The sequence below is a fragment of the Plenodomus lingam genome (genome assembly GCF_022343315.1).
Source record: "Plenodomus lingam strain CAN1 chromosome Unknown contig_19, whole genome shotgun sequence".
In the NCBI taxonomy this organism is placed as follows: Eukaryota; Fungi; Ascomycota; class Dothideomycetes; order Pleosporales; family Leptosphaeriaceae; genus Plenodomus; species Plenodomus lingam.
In genome coordinates this window covers 416184-430308 of record NW_027093936.1, presented here as the reverse complement: position 1 = coordinate 430308, position 14125 = coordinate 416184, and the positions used below count along the sequence as shown (strand labels likewise).

The window sequence follows — 14125 nt, the reverse complement described above, 5'->3', positions numbered from 1 at the left end:
TAATCATGGGCCTCGTGTTGTCATTGGGTCATGGGGAAGAGGAGTCTGGTGGCATTCATATATACCAGGACACGTTTATTTCTCTCTTTCTTTGTCCTACTGTTTTTCTCGATCGGGTTCCTCTCTTGGCCGAGAGTAGGGTAGAAAGAGTCGGGTGGTTACTAAGCACGGTACGGTAGCAAAAGTGAGATGTGTTCAATTGCATAGGACCACCACACCATGGGTAGTATAGTGTAGGATGACATGGACAGCAAGGGGTATGAGACGCGGCCCTGATTGGTGGTTGAAGACAAAAATCATACGTCTTGAGTCTTTTATAGCTGCAGCGAGCATTATTGAATGGCTGATGCTCTGCAGCACTCGTAAGACTGCAGTGCCACAGGATGGTTCCATAGTACGTGTTGTATTGTAATGCATTCCAGGTGGCTCCCGAAGACCAGAAAGCGTGATGGTGGCGTGGAAGCACGAGGAATGCTGCAGCGCAGGAAGTCGGAAGGCGTAGAGTCTATTCCTCTCTATTCCACTCTCTACGACTCTTGTTACTATACTCTTAGGGAACACATGCCTATATGCCATGCCATGCCATTGATGATTGATCCATGATCCGAACAGGGGCCAGACCTCGCGAGTCCAGAGTCGGTCTAGTCGCTTGGCTTTGCTTACCTAGTCGGGTACGCACGGAGGCTGAGGCCGCGTCGTCCGCCGTAAGGGCCCCTCCCCGACCTCTCCCCCCAACCACAAATCCTCGACACACTCACCAGCCACAAGTGACTCGTCTCCTTTTCCTTTTCCCCTCGTCCATTTTCCTTGCGCTCCGTTCCTAACCATTCGTTATTTGTTTCACCTTTGCATCTCTCTACCTTGCCCTGCCTTGCCTTGCCTCGCTCAACATTTGCTATCATCGCCCGCCCTTTCTTATCGCTTTGCATTACTCTTTTGAACGTTGCGCATTTGCCCCAGACCCCAATCGCCGGACTTGGCGTGTAGGCAGTACATACATACTATGCCAGAGCCATCTTGAAACGAGGCACAGTAAATTCACGCCGCACACTCGAAACCATCCACGTTCCAATCTGCCTCGAGACGCACCTGTGACGACTCGGATTTCGAGAGTGTAAGCTGCAACGCAGAGAACAGGACATAGGGCTGCGGTGTGTGGCACAGTCGTTCCGTTCGGTGTAGCCATCGACGACTCGTTTGCGCTCGGGACCACGATCTACATACTCGTCCTTGCTTCCCTGGCTTGCACAGTTGAGATAGTTACATACGACCCGTCTTGGATACTTGCACTACTACACATTGCCCTCGAGACCTGACGGCACTATACCAAAGTGCTTTTACCTTTTATTTTATTCTTGTCGTCAGACGACGACTATACAACCTAACTACCTATACACCCATACAGATACGACGCAGCCATGCTGTTCGCAAAGAGATATGATTGTGTAATAGACGCAGAAGGCTTCAGACAGTGCTATGGAGAGGACAGCTTCTGGTACAGTGACGTAAGTCTTCCACTCCACCTCTCTCTCTTTCTCTCTTTCTCTCTCCAATCCCAAAAGAATGCAACACACAATCAAGACTAATCCCGAGTACAGACAGGCATAATAATCAAATGGGTCATCCTAATATTCTTCTTCCTCTTCTTCGGCTGGTTCATCGGTGGCTACATCCACGCCAAACATCGGCTACGAAAGGGTCTCCCTTTACTTTCCTACCATCGTGTACGTTGTTCCCCCATGTGTAAATATCCATCCATTCACTAACCCCAAGCCAAAAAGTTCCTGGTATCCTACTCCACCCGCCGTCGCTACGGCCAAGCCGGTCCCCCCCAAAATCACTTCACTTTTTATCAAACGCCCACGCCCGCCAATCCAGCATACGCCCAGCGTCAAGACCCCGCTTGGACTGAACCCCCGCCTCTCTACCAAAACACAGACTCCCCGCCCCAATACTACCCGCCCCCGGGCGCCACCAAGATGCATCCGCAACAGGGCGGGGCAGCCGGTGTCGAGCTGCCACAGTATGGGACTACTGCTGCTGCTCGTCCTGCCATCAGTGGGTTTCCTGGACCGGGCATGTTGCAGGGTGGTCAGACGAATGGGTTTGTGGGTTCGGGGTCGGGCGCGGGACCACATGGGGATGTGGAGCAAGGGGGTTTGAGTGCGCAGCCGGTGTTGCCGGCGAGACCGGAGACTGCGAAGACGAAGTTGATGGGTGTTGTGGGGAGGTTTAGACGGTAGGGGGAGCGGGGTTGAGAGAGAGAGAGAGAGAGAGAGAGAGAGAGAGAGGAGAAGAGGACGGAGTGTGTGACTGGATCATATACTTCAAAATGCATGGGTGGAATGGGCATGTTGGCATGTATATACTATGTAGATGTAACTATTTTTTATTGTTGTTATTGTTATCGTCGTATACATTCATATACTTGACGCACGGAGATTGCATACGCGTAGCCTCGTTTCACAGTGTGTGCTGATAGAGATGGAAATGCATACGGTAGGGACATGGTTCGGCGTGAAAATCATGGTGTGTTTCCATCGTAATCATTGGTTTACTAGAATGATTTTGCAATTCCAAGATTTTCCCGATTCGGGTTACCAATGTGATGATGCTGTGGCCAGGCTGCTCACGCATGTCAATCAATCTCCATGGCATCAGCATCCTGTTCCTCTTCCTGCTCCTCCACCTCCTCCACCTCCACCTCCACCTCCACTACGGGACCGTCGTCTATTCGCGCCACCCCTTGCTCTGCACTCTGCACTGCCCCTCCCCCTCCCACACCTCCGACCTCTCTCTCTCCTTCTCCCTCTCCCGCGCCCGCCCCCCTCTCCAACCCCTGCCTTTCCCTGATCCGCTCCCTGGCCTCCACAATCGCCTTCCTCACACTATCGCGCTCAGGCTCGACACTCAAACTCTCCGGGACAGCATAAAGCACCATCTGGTTATGCATCGAGGGCTTAGGATCCGGGCGCACGAGGACATGGCGCGGAATCTTGGCCAGGTGTTTTTCGATATCGGAGAGGAAGATGGGGGTGTCTTCGTCGGATTCTAGGTCGGAGAGCTCGGCGTCGAGGTTGTGGATGAAGATGCGGGTTGGGGTGTCTTCGACTTCCATGGTGTCCGGGGGTGGGGGGCGGGGAGTTGGGGGCGAGCGTGGTTTGCGTTGGTGGGGGGTGCGGGGGGGGGAGATGAAGGTTAGGGGGTCTGGGGTGGGGATTGGGGTGGGAGAGGGGTTTGGACGTGTGGTAGGGGTGGTAGTAGTGTCTGTGGAGCCGGGTACGGGGATGTAGAGGCGTGTTGTGCTGTTGTCTGTGTGGTGGTGTTAGTGGTGGGATGTTTCTTTGTGGAGTGTGGCTGGAGTAAGGAGAGGAGTGATGGTGGTGGTGGTGATGGTGGTGGTGGTGGTGGTGATGGTGATGATGGCTGGCTTACCTAGGTTCAACAGATCAAAGCGCTTGCTCAGCCGTTGTTCATGCTCAAGCGAGCTTTCGGCAGCGCGCTTACGGCCATGAGGCACATGGCGTGGTGGTGAGGGTTGTTGTGGTGGGAGATTGGCTTGGCTACCGGGAGCTATGAGCGAAGTCATCCCATGCCAGCTCTAATGGACGAGAATCCAGAAGAAGAAGAAGAGGTGAGTGCTTCCTTTTACGGGGCCGAAGAGAAGCGCGTCAACTCGTACACGCGTCGTCAGGGTTACGTAGGAAGTGTAGAGAGTGTTTTAGGGTGAAGGTTTCAGGGTCCAAAGGGGGTGATATAATGTACTGCATCGTACTAGGTACCGGTATGGGCGACGCGAGGGTTCCATGCAGGTGAAGCTTCTCGAAGGCTCATACGCTTCTCATCGGTCCTCCGAGCAGCGACGCGAAAGGGCCGCCGCCCGCCGCCCGCCGCCTTACCCGATCCGGGTTTAGTCTTGGCACACACCCCCCAGCCACTCAACCGCCCAGCCACTCAACCGCCCAGCCACTCAACCGCCCAGCCACTCAACCGCCCAGCCACTCGGTCTGTTGTTCAGCCAAAGCCAAGCCCCGCACTGTGGCGCAGGAGCTCACCTGTAGCGTGCTACTCTACTGGAGACGGGAGCACTGAGGCACCAGGCTAGGCCTAGCATGGTAATAGCATGGCATCGGACTCCGACTGTCACTACTAGCAAAGAAAAAGAAAGACACAATCGGTCGAGTCAAAAAGTTATTCATCGCTCGTCGAGTGAATGCTGCCACCCGCCCTCGCACAGCGTCTGACTCCTCATCCTAGACATACACGCTTCCTCTTGCGAGTCCGACTGCCTGTTGCTTTCCCCACCACCACCACCCTCGCCACCTGCCTCTCCAGTCATCATCATTATCATCATCATCATCATCCTCTGCCCCTCACCGGCGCACAGCGACCATTCACGCGCACAAGAGCCCTCTTGATACCCCGCCAGGGCACCACCGCCCAGCCCACCGCCAACATGTCGCTCACCGACAAGAAGCACGAATGGGGTGCTGTGCGCGTGCGCCAGACGTTTCTTGACTATTTCAAGGAGCGCGGCCATTCTTTTGGTGCGTCTGACATCGTTACTCTCTCCTGTCCTTGCTTACCGCACCCTCCTCACCTTTCCCCCGACATAACGACAACAAGAACGAAAATGTGAGACAACAAGAACGAAAATGTGAATTGACTATTTCCACAGTACCTTCCTCTTCGGTCGTGCCCCTCTCCGACCCCACCCTCCTCTTCACCAATGCGGGCATGAACCAGTACAAGGCCATCTTTCAAGGCACCATCGACCCCTCGTCCGACTTCGCCCAACTGAAGCGCGCAACCAACTCGCAAAAATGCATTCGCGCCGGCGGCAAGCACAACGACCTCGACGATGTAGGCAAGGACAGCTACCACCACACTTTTTTTGAGATGTTGGGTAATTGGAGTTTTGGCGACTACTTCAAAAAGGAAGCTATTGGCTTCACCTGGGAACTCCTCACAAAGGTCTATGGTATTGACACCAAGCGCTTGTATGTCACCTACTTTGAGGGCAACGAGGATCTCGAGCCGGATCTCGAGGCCAAGGAGTTGTGGAAGAGTGTGGGGGTGCCAGAGGACCATATTCTGCCCGGAGACATGAAGGACAATTTCTGGGAAATGGGCGATCAGGGCCCCTGTGGTCCTTGCTCTGAGGTTCACTACGACTTGAGGGAGCCCGAGGGAGGAAACTACCGGAATGCGGCTTCCCTTGTCAACATGGATGATCCAGAGGTGATTGAGATCTGGAACAACGTCTTCATGCAGTACAACCGCGAGCCAGACAGGTCGTTGCGACCGCTACCAAACAAACACATCGATACCGGACTGGGATACGAACGCTTGGTCTCGGTGCTACAGCACACAAAGTCGAATTACGACACCGATGTCTTCACGCCATTGTTCAAGAGGATACAAGAGGTCACAGGTGCGCGCGAATACAGGGGCGGATTCGGCGCGGATGACCCAGATGGTATTGATACTGCCTACCGAGTGGTTGCAGATCACACCCGAATGATGAGCTTTGCTATTGCGGACGGTGGTGTTCCCAACAACGTCGGTCGAGGATACGTTGTCCGTCGCGTTCTGCGCCGAGGCGCTCGCTATGCGCGCAAGTACTTCGAGGTGGAAATTGGCGACTTCTTCTCCAAGATCATCCCCACGCTCGTGGATCAAATGGGCGACATGTTCCCAGAGATCAGGAAGAAGCAACAAGACATTATCGAAATTCTTGACGAGGAAGAGAAGGCCTTCGCCAAGTCGCTGGATCGTGGTGAGGTCATTTTTGAAAAGTATGCGCAAAAGGCGAAAGCCAAGGGCTCAAACGATCTCCCTGGAGACGATGTCTGGCGATTGTACGATACATATGGATTTCCTGTCGATCTCACTAAGCTTATGGCTGAGGAGCGTGGTCTCAACATCAATGACAAAGAGGTCGAGAAGGCCCAAGAGAAGGCTCGCGAGGCTAGCAAGGGAGATAAGAAAGCTGGTGCTGCCGTAGTCAAGTTTGACGTTCACGACCTCGGTGCGCTGGATGCCATGGACGATGTGCCCAAGACGGACGATTCGCCCAAGTACGGCCGCGAGAACATTACAGCTACCATCAAGGCCATCTACCACAATAAACAGTTTCTGAAGAGTACCAAAGAGGTCCCTGAAGGAGAGCAATTTGGTGTGCTTCTTGACAAGACTAATTTCTATGCTGAGCAAGGTGGCCAGGAGTACGATACCGGAAGGCTCTTGGTAGACGGCGAGGCCGAAATCAGCATTGAAAACGTCCAAGTATACGCTGGATACGTACTACACACCGGCTACCTCAAGTATGGCGAGCTCAAGGTGGGAAGCGAGGTGATTGCAGAATTCGACGAACTTCGGAGACACCCCATCCGCAATAACCACACGGGTACCCATGTCCTCAACTATGCCCTCCGTGAAGTCCTTGGCAACGAAGTTGATCAAAAGGGCTCGCTCGTCGCACCCGAAAAATTGCGCTTCGACTTCTCTCACAAGGCTGGTCTCTCCGATGCTGAGATTGAAAAGGTCGAGTCTATCTCCACCACCTATATCAAAGCAGACGCCAAGGTCTACGCAAAAGACGTACCATTATCGAAAGCAAAGGAGATAACAGGCGTTCGTGCCGTCTTTGGCGAGACTTACCCTGACCCTGTGCGCGTCGTCTCTGTTGGCCAGCCCGTTGAAGATTTGCTCGCAGACCCCAAGAACCCAGCCTGGGGCAAACTCTCCGTTGAGTTTTGTGGCGGCACCCACGTGCTCAAGACGGGCGAGATCAAGGAACTCGTCATCCTCGAGGAATCCGGCATCGCAAAGGGCATCCGACGCATCGTCGCCGTCACCGGCCAAGAAGCCTACAACGTCCAACGTCTAGCCAACGACTTCGCCACCCGTCTCGAGAGTTTTGGTAAGATGCCCTTTGGCCCCGCCAAGGAAGCCGAAGCCAAGAAGCTCCAAGTCGAACTCAACGGCCTCACCATCTCCGCCCTCTCCAAATCCTCGCTCCGCGACTCGTTCAACAAGATTCAAAAGTCGATTCTTGATGAGCAAAAGGCGGCTGCCAAGGCGGATAACAAGCGCGTGCTCGACCAGGTGACCAAGTTCTTTGAAGAGGAGGGCAAGGACAGCAATGTCTTGGTGCACAAGGTGGCGTGGAGTCCGCAGGTGAATAAGGCGATTAGCGAGACCATCAAGACGGTCAGCGCGCCCAAGAGTGGCCTCAAGGACAAGAGTGTGTACTTGTTCAGTGCGAGTCCCGAGGAGGGCAAGGTGGTGCATGCGTGTTATGTCAGTGAGGTGAGTTGCCGTCTTTGACTTGCTTTCTTTCTTTCTCTTCTTGCCCCTTGCCCCTCCCCCTCCCTCCAAATACAAATGCAAACGCTAACTCTCCCCAAACCAGCCCTTCAAAGCCGCAGGTGCAGATGGCCCCAAATGGGCAGCCGCCGTGACGCCTATTATCGGCGGTAAGGCGGGGGGCAAGGCTGGTGCGGCCACGGCGATTGGACAGGGTACGAATCCGGAGAGGGTGGATGAGGGGGTTGAGGAGGCGAGGAAGTGGATTGAGAAATTGGGGTTGTAGAGGGTTGAGTTTTTAGGTGTGATGGTGGATGGATGGATGCGTGTGTTGACGTTTTTTTTTCTCTTCTCCTCAAGCTGTGGAGGGTGTGTGGTTTTCATGTGTAAGTTTTTTGGAAGAATGGGGAGATGAAGTATTCATGAACTCATGAGAGAGAGAGAGAGAGAGAGAGTGTGTGTGTGTGTGTGTGTACTCTCGGGATCTTCATGATACGAAGATTTGGAAACGTGACAAGTGGATGGTGATGGTCGATAGACACATATGTTACATCGCGTTTTCCATGTGAACGATATCCCATCCATATTCCCAAGTCATCTTACACGCAACCCACACTCCCAAAACTACAGTAGGAAAACAAATAGAGAGAAAGAAGAAGAAAAAAACGCCCCGTTGATCCATCCATCTATCCATTCATTCCATCTATCTTACCAAACCATGCATATCCTCTCCTACACACACCCCTCCCCTCCCCCCTCACCCCCTCCAAACCAACCACCCATACCCCAATCCACCCCACCCCACAACCCACCCCAAACTAGTGCGAAGTTCATACCAAAACAGCCTGGAACCTATACGCCGCCTCTTGCGCAGACGATGCTTGTCGGCGGAGATTGTGGTGCGGGGTTGTGGGTTGGAGGACGCAGAAGAGGGGTCGGAGGTAGGATAGAAGCCTGCGTGGTGGATGAGGGGGTAAGGTTTCTGTGCGTGTGCTGGTGGTTCTGTGTGAGAGTTTGGAGGATGGGGGAGTCTGTGGGAAGATGCAGAGGCAGGGGTATGAGCAGATGCAGATGCAGAAGTAGTAGTAGTAGTAGTAGTAGTAGAGCGAGCGCGAGACTGCAAGACCGCAGTAACGCGATCCGAGGAGGACGAGTTTGAAGAGTGAGGTGGGGGAGTGTTATCCGAGTGACGGTATTGAAAGAATTCATCTCTTTCCCTTTCCTTACCCTTTTCCTTGTCGCGTGCGACGTCGTTTGTGGACGGTGCAGTGGTGAGGGGGAGGAGGGGGGTCGAGTCTCCCGTGTGTGCCTCGGAGGACGGGAGGAAGCCGCGTGCGATGAGGGCGGCGCGGAGGAGCAGCAGACTGAGGGTGATGCCGAAGAAGACACCATAGGTTATAAAGGTGCCGATTTGATCGGGGAGTAGACATAATTTCATCTGTACCGTCTTGGACTTGGACTTGGATACGCCATTTTCATCCACTGGGTTCCATAGACTGAGCATGACGATGCCCGGTTTTCTGATGCCCATGGCCCAGCTCAGGCTCTTGACTGTGATCTCCCGGATGCCGCCACCCGCAGAGGCGTATCCCCTGTGCAGCACCTCGCAGTAATCGTGGTCGTCGCCGCTAAACGCATAGCTAATGTCTCCAATCTTCTCGGTAATGGATGAGCTAAGTTCGCGCGAGAGCACGTTTTGATACTGGTACCCTCCGCGCACGGAGATTGCGTTGCGGTCGTCGACTTCGAACGGCGGTTGGCCTGGTGGTGGGGGCGTAGGGGGCCAGTGTTCGCGGAGGGGACCGCATGGCGTACCTGGAGGCCGATACAAGGGCACGTGGGTCAGGAGGATAGACGGAAAGTCGGATACGTGGTCTGCATTCGCATGGGGGATTTCCGAGCGCGCAAAGTCCTGCAGAGGGATCATGCTGTGTTGCATTCCTGGATAGGGAGGTAGACCCTGCTGTGCACGAAGTTCACGCTGTACCAGGCGGTGTTTCTGTGCCTTTGCGGTTTCGAGGAAGGATTTTGCGGGGCGCCAGAGGGCTTCGACTTCCTCGGGTTTATCCTGGTCGAGTGCGGAGAGGGATACACTGTCGACGGACAGGAAGGTGTGGTTTGCGATAATATCGATGCGGTTGCCCTCGCCAAAGTAGGCGTTGAAGCGGTCTCGAACAGCGACTTGCACGCCGCGTGCGAAGCCTAGGTCGTGGTTTCCAGGCAGGCTGCTAATGATCTTTCGTCCAGGCTGACCAGGGCGTGGGGCCATACCGGCGTCCCCCCAGTGCTCGAAGAAGATGTCGCCAAAGCGGCGGTATTCGTTGATCCAGTAGTCATCACCGTACTTGCGGTATTGCTTCTCTGGGGATGTGGTGGTACGTGTGGACCATTCGCGCCCACCGTCGAACAAGTCGCCGAGGAAGAATATGGTGTCGGGGTAAAGAATGGTCTGGAAGCGAGAGAAGGTGCGGCGAAGGTAGAGATCGGTGTATTTGTATGCGAGCGAGTTCAGATACCATGGGCGGTCGGGGTAGGTATGCGGATCTATGAGTTGTGGGTCGGCGATGAAGATGAGCCTATGGGGATTTGCGCCCTCTTCCTGTGAAGGTTGACTACATCAGTTTCATGTACTGCTTCCCAATTCACCTCCCCCTCCTCCCCGTACGAGGGCATGTACATACCCAGTTCTCCCACCGATCCCAGTGGCAATTCCCAATCGCGCGATTGAAGACACCCCTCTCGCCCCAACACAAGACCAGCCACCAGAGCACGACCAGTGCATTGGCCAGCGTGGCCAGTCTTTTGAAGCTCCCCTGCCCCCTCTTGAACCCACCAAGCCTGCTCTGCGCAGTCGGCCGAATTCGGTACCTGAACAGCGCCCGTGCGAGCCTCCACGCCTGCGTGGTCAAGCTCTCTGGTTCCGAGTATGCGCCCACGGGAACGCCATACTCGTCGTATGTCGTAGTCATTGTCGATCGAAGGAGGTGAGTGAGGACTGGCACAGCATCTTTTATTCCCTTCTTCTTCTTGTTCTTGTTCTTGTTCTTGTTCTTCTTCCTCTTCTTCCTCTTCTTCCTCTTCTTCCTCTTCTTCCTCTTCGTCCTCTTCTTCCTCTTCTTCCTCTTCCTCTTCCTCTTCTTCTCTTGCCCTCTTAATCGTCGCTGACACGCAAAGGGGAAACAAGGGAAGCGTGACGTGTAGTGATGGCGGTGGGTGTGGTGGGCGTGGAGTAAATCAGCTCCTAAGTGTTTGGTAACGGGCGATGAATGCCAAATGTCATCATGGTCATTCGCGTTTCCGGGGAATTACAGGTGGAGCCAGGGTCCACAGCTGCGGCTGAGCTGCCGTGCTTGCGGCCGTCTGCAGCCCAACCAGACCAGGGCTACCCGTCAGCTTATGGCAGCGCCACAAGGAATGCTGGCTGGAAGTACAGTACGAGTTCAAGTACACACACCCATCATCATCATCATCATCATCATCATCATCATCACAACTACATTCCACTCGGCTTACACTTTCGACTCACTTCCAGACATGCACGGCAATAGGTAAGACATGAGGTTCAAAGATGCAAGAAATATCATTGAACAACACACACACACACACAAGACAAGGCTACAAGTACATCAAACACCGTCATCCGTCATTCCTAGTACTCAAGAGTCACCTCCTGTCCCTTGACGCGTCCGATGACAATTTCAGGCGCATATTTAGGGATCACTTCGTCGTCGTGTAGCATCTCAAACTCTTCCGATGCGTCCTTGCCCATGTGGCTGAAGAGTGCCTGGGGCCCACCGGGGTGCTCGTCTGTCCAGTTGGTCACGTCCATGACAATGCCCTTGACAGCAATCCATAGATCATCCTTCTTGTTGTGCTTGGCCACCTCCTCGAGCGAGAACTCCTTGTCGGGGATGGTGAACTTCTTGACCTCGTTAGGCTTGGTTACCTTGCCGGGCTCACTCGAGTCGGCGTTACCCTTCATCACAGGTGCTGACGACAGTTGCTTCTGTTGCTGCACGGGGTCTGATCCAGCGCCTGATGAGGAGCCGCCGTTGATGCCGTTGCCCCATTCAATCGCCACCTTTCCAGGTTGCGATGGGTCGATGTGGAGGGAGATCTGTCCGAGACGCGAGACAGCTGCGCCGCCGGCGTTGTTGAGTGCCTGTTGGAAGAGGTACTTGGAGGCCGAGTCTCCAGCAACACGGCCGTAGACGACACAGCCAAGTAGTGATGAACCCCCGAGACGGTTGGCACCGTGCACACCACCGGCAAGCTCACCACAAACGTAGAGACCCTCGAATGGCTCGCCGTTTGAGTTCAAGCACTGTGCCTGGTCGTTGATCTCGATACCACCCATGGTGAAGTGGAGAACAGGCTCCATGTGTGCAACGTGGAACGTGTCGTTGACGTCAAAGGGCAGGTTGTGGAAGTACTTCTTGCCCCAGACATCCTTCTTCTCACCCTTGGCAATGGCGTTGTAGCTCTGAAACTCCTCCTGAAGCTCCTTTGCGCTGATGCCAATCTCCTTTGCGAGCTCCGCACCCGTCATCTTCTTCATCAGGCCACGGCCAGAGTAATGCCTTGTGTGAAAGTCGAGAACGTTGGAGGCTTTGGAGTTGAGCACAAGACGGATGGGCCAGAGGCCCTTTTCCTTCTCCTCCCACATCTTGCCGGATACATAGTCGCGGTGACCGAGGTCGTCACAGAATCGCTTGCCCTTGCTGTTGAGCAAGATGCCACCCTCTCCACGAAGAGCTGGAAACGAGTCAGTTGATAGGACTGGAATGATTGATAGATGTACACACCTTCAGCAGCCAAGAACTTGGTCTTTGCGGTTGGGTCCTTGGGGTCAACAAGACCAGTGGGGTGAACTTGGACCTTGTCCATGTCAATACCATTGGCACCAATCTTCATCAACATCTTGTGTCCGTCACCAGTGGCGTGAGCGCCGTTGGTTGTCGACAGGTCAAACGTGTCTGGCCTGTGCTTCTTGAGCAGCGAGTCGTCTGTGAAGTCGGCAGCGTAGCCACCGGTCGCAAGAATGACGGGGCCCTCTACTGTAGTCTCCTCGCCGTTGAAAAGGTATGTGACACCAGTGGCGCGGTTGCCCTCGGTGTTGACCTTGGTGACCTTGGCCTTCTTGACGAGCTGAACGCGCTCTGGCTCTGCCTCGGCGAGCTCCTCGAATCGCTGCATCAAGGCATAGGTGATGGCCATACCAGGGAACTTGGCATCGTGACCACGGTGGGTTCGGGGCTGCGAGTGGCCACTATGCGAAATGTCAGTCTCTGTCCGGCTTCTTGATAGCAGAAATGGAAAACATACCCCAACCGTGAGACGAGAGTGAGGTCAAGGTTGAAGACGTCCATCAGCCATTCGACGGCCGCAGCCGACTTGTAGGTGAGGACCTTGATCAGATCTGGCCGCGCCTTGTCGCGCGCAGACTTGAGTGTGTCATCGTAGAACTGCTTGACGCTGTCGCCAATCTTGTGGTCTACTTGTGTCCTGGTAAGGGCACCGTTGATTCCTGATGTGGCCTTTGTGGAGTTGCCTCCCATGAAGTCTTTGCCAAGTCAGCATCGGCTCCATTTTGGAGTTTAGATCAACACATACTGTTCTTGTCAAGGAGCACAACATTGCCTCCAGCAAGATAGATGGTGTGAGCAGCGCTCAGTCCGGACACTGTCGACCTTGTTAGCCGTCGTCGTCGTCGTCGTCGTCAAACACGGTGTGTATGATCCGAGGCGAGGGTGAATGCTTACAGCCAGCACCAACGACAATGACCCTTTGCGGCATGATGAAATAGAGGGTATACAGAGGAGATGCGGGAAAAGAGTAGAGATGGGGGTCTAGAGAAGCAAATGCGTGGGAAACGGGATGGAGGAGTCTTTATTCAATCTGGCGGAGCACGCCCGTTCGGCCTGGTCTTGAGTCGCAACATGAGCCTCGGAAGTGGAGAACTACGCTAAGCCCCATGCGCTACCCATGTCACCGGCCAATTGCGCGCCTTCGGTTTGTACTCGTTTCGTCGCAACTCTGTCGACAAGCCACGACGCTTTTGCTGTGTCATTTTTCATCAGCATGTGAAGACGGAGCTCGTCCTTGGTTCGCATGCACCTGACGCTCCACCGGCGGCGCCTCTCCCTTTGGCTGGGGATGCGCGACGGACTCCTGAGATGGCAGGACGCGTGCCGACGAAAAGCTGGGGGGGGAAAAGCCTGGGGTCACGCGGCTCTGGCATGTGAAGATCTGGCTGCAGCCAACAACTGTTAGTAAACTACTACCGGTATCCGCAGTCTATACATCATAGACGCAATCCATTTTCGCTCTTGTTGCCACAAAACATGGACCACTATTTTTTTGGCCATTGGTGCTGTACTCTACATTTCGTTCCTAGAGTACTTTGATGAAATGCCCAGGTTTGGCAATCGTCCCCGCACCTATCGCAAAGACCGATCGGTGTTTGCAGCGGGCAGAATTACCCCACAGGGTACACCACTGTCGAATCCACGAGAGCATTGATATAAAAACTCGACTTCTCGGTGCTACATCTCAGTTACAAGATGGAAAGCAGACCGACATCTCCAAAACAAAGCTGTAATCGTCGGGTCGAGATGCGCTGTGCCAGCATTCGTGGCGCGTCCAGAGAGCTTTCGGTCCAATCGCCCCCGACAGCATCATGGTGTAGCTCGGTGTCTGTTAACGCGAGACCGGGCAGTTGCATCACGTATAGCATGTACATAATCTGGCATTGAGCGTCTTACAGTCTGCGCATATTGTGGTCTTCCAAACAAAATTGTGTTTTCTATGTGCT

General features: G+C 54.2%; 5 protein-coding genes across 5 annotated transcripts; 2 read left to right on the top strand and 3 right to left on the bottom strand.

The window, feature by feature from the left end:
- Positions 1–1418: 1418 nt before the first annotated feature.
- Positions 1419–2243, top strand: IAQ61_004158 (uncharacterized protein; the record flags this gene model as incomplete). Its single annotated transcript, XM_003838769.2, has 3 exons — positions 1419–1505; positions 1599–1724; positions 1782–2243. The coding sequence occupies 3 exons, from the start codon at positions 1419–1421 to the stop codon at positions 2241–2243; spliced, it is 675 nt and encodes a 224-aa protein (XP_003838817.2).
- Positions 2244–2638: 395 nt separating this feature from the next.
- IAQ61_004157 (uncharacterized protein) lies at positions 2639–3589 on the bottom strand (the record flags this gene model as incomplete). The annotated part of the gene is made up of 2 exons (XM_066096229.1): positions 2639–3312; positions 3436–3589. 2 exons carry the CDS (start codon positions 3587–3589, stop codon positions 2639–2641), a joined length of 828 nt encoding a protein of 275 aa, XP_065953547.1.
- Positions 3590–4141: 552 nt separating this feature from the next.
- ALA1_1 (Alanine--tRNA ligase) lies at positions 4142–8121 on the top strand. Its single transcript, XM_003838768.2, has 3 exons — positions 4142–4547; positions 4679–7314; positions 7418–8121. Exons 1-3 carry the CDS (start codon positions 4214–4216, stop codon positions 7595–7597), a joined length of 3150 nt encoding a protein of 1049 aa, XP_003838816.2. The 5' UTR covers positions 4142–4213; the 3' UTR covers positions 7598–8121.
- Positions 8122–8141: 20 nt separating this feature from the next.
- On the bottom strand, positions 8142–10280 carry IAQ61_004155 (uncharacterized protein; the record flags this gene model as incomplete). Its single annotated transcript, XM_066096228.1, has 3 exons — positions 8142–8265; positions 8430–9910; positions 9993–10280. 3 exons carry the CDS (start codon positions 10278–10280, stop codon positions 8142–8144), a joined length of 1893 nt encoding a protein of 630 aa, XP_065953546.1.
- Positions 10281–10960: 680 nt separating this feature from the next.
- Positions 10961–13107, bottom strand: IAQ61_004154 (uncharacterized protein; the record flags this gene model as incomplete). The annotated part of the gene is made up of 5 exons (XM_003838766.1): positions 10961–12066; positions 12117–12580; positions 12637–12874; positions 12925–12993; positions 13074–13107. 5 exons carry the CDS (start codon positions 13105–13107, stop codon positions 10961–10963), a joined length of 1911 nt encoding a protein of 636 aa, XP_003838814.1.
- Positions 13108–14125: the final 1018 nt, after the last annotated feature.

Excerpts from the sequence above, each read along its gene's own strand:
- ALA1_1 (XM_003838768.2), top strand. The coding sequence starts at position 4,214 with ATGCTGCCACCCGCCCTCGCACAGCGTCTGACTCCTCATCCTAGACAT. Across the intron at positions 4,548-4,678 it reads GGAGCGCGGCCATTCTTTTG|TACCTTCCTCTTCGGTCGTG; the intron begins GTGCGTCTGACA and ends CTATTTCCACAG. Across the intron at positions 7,315-7,417 it reads ATGCGTGTTATGTCAGTGAG|CCCTTCAAAGCCGCAGGTGC; the intron begins GTGAGTTGCCGT and ends TCCCCAAACCAG.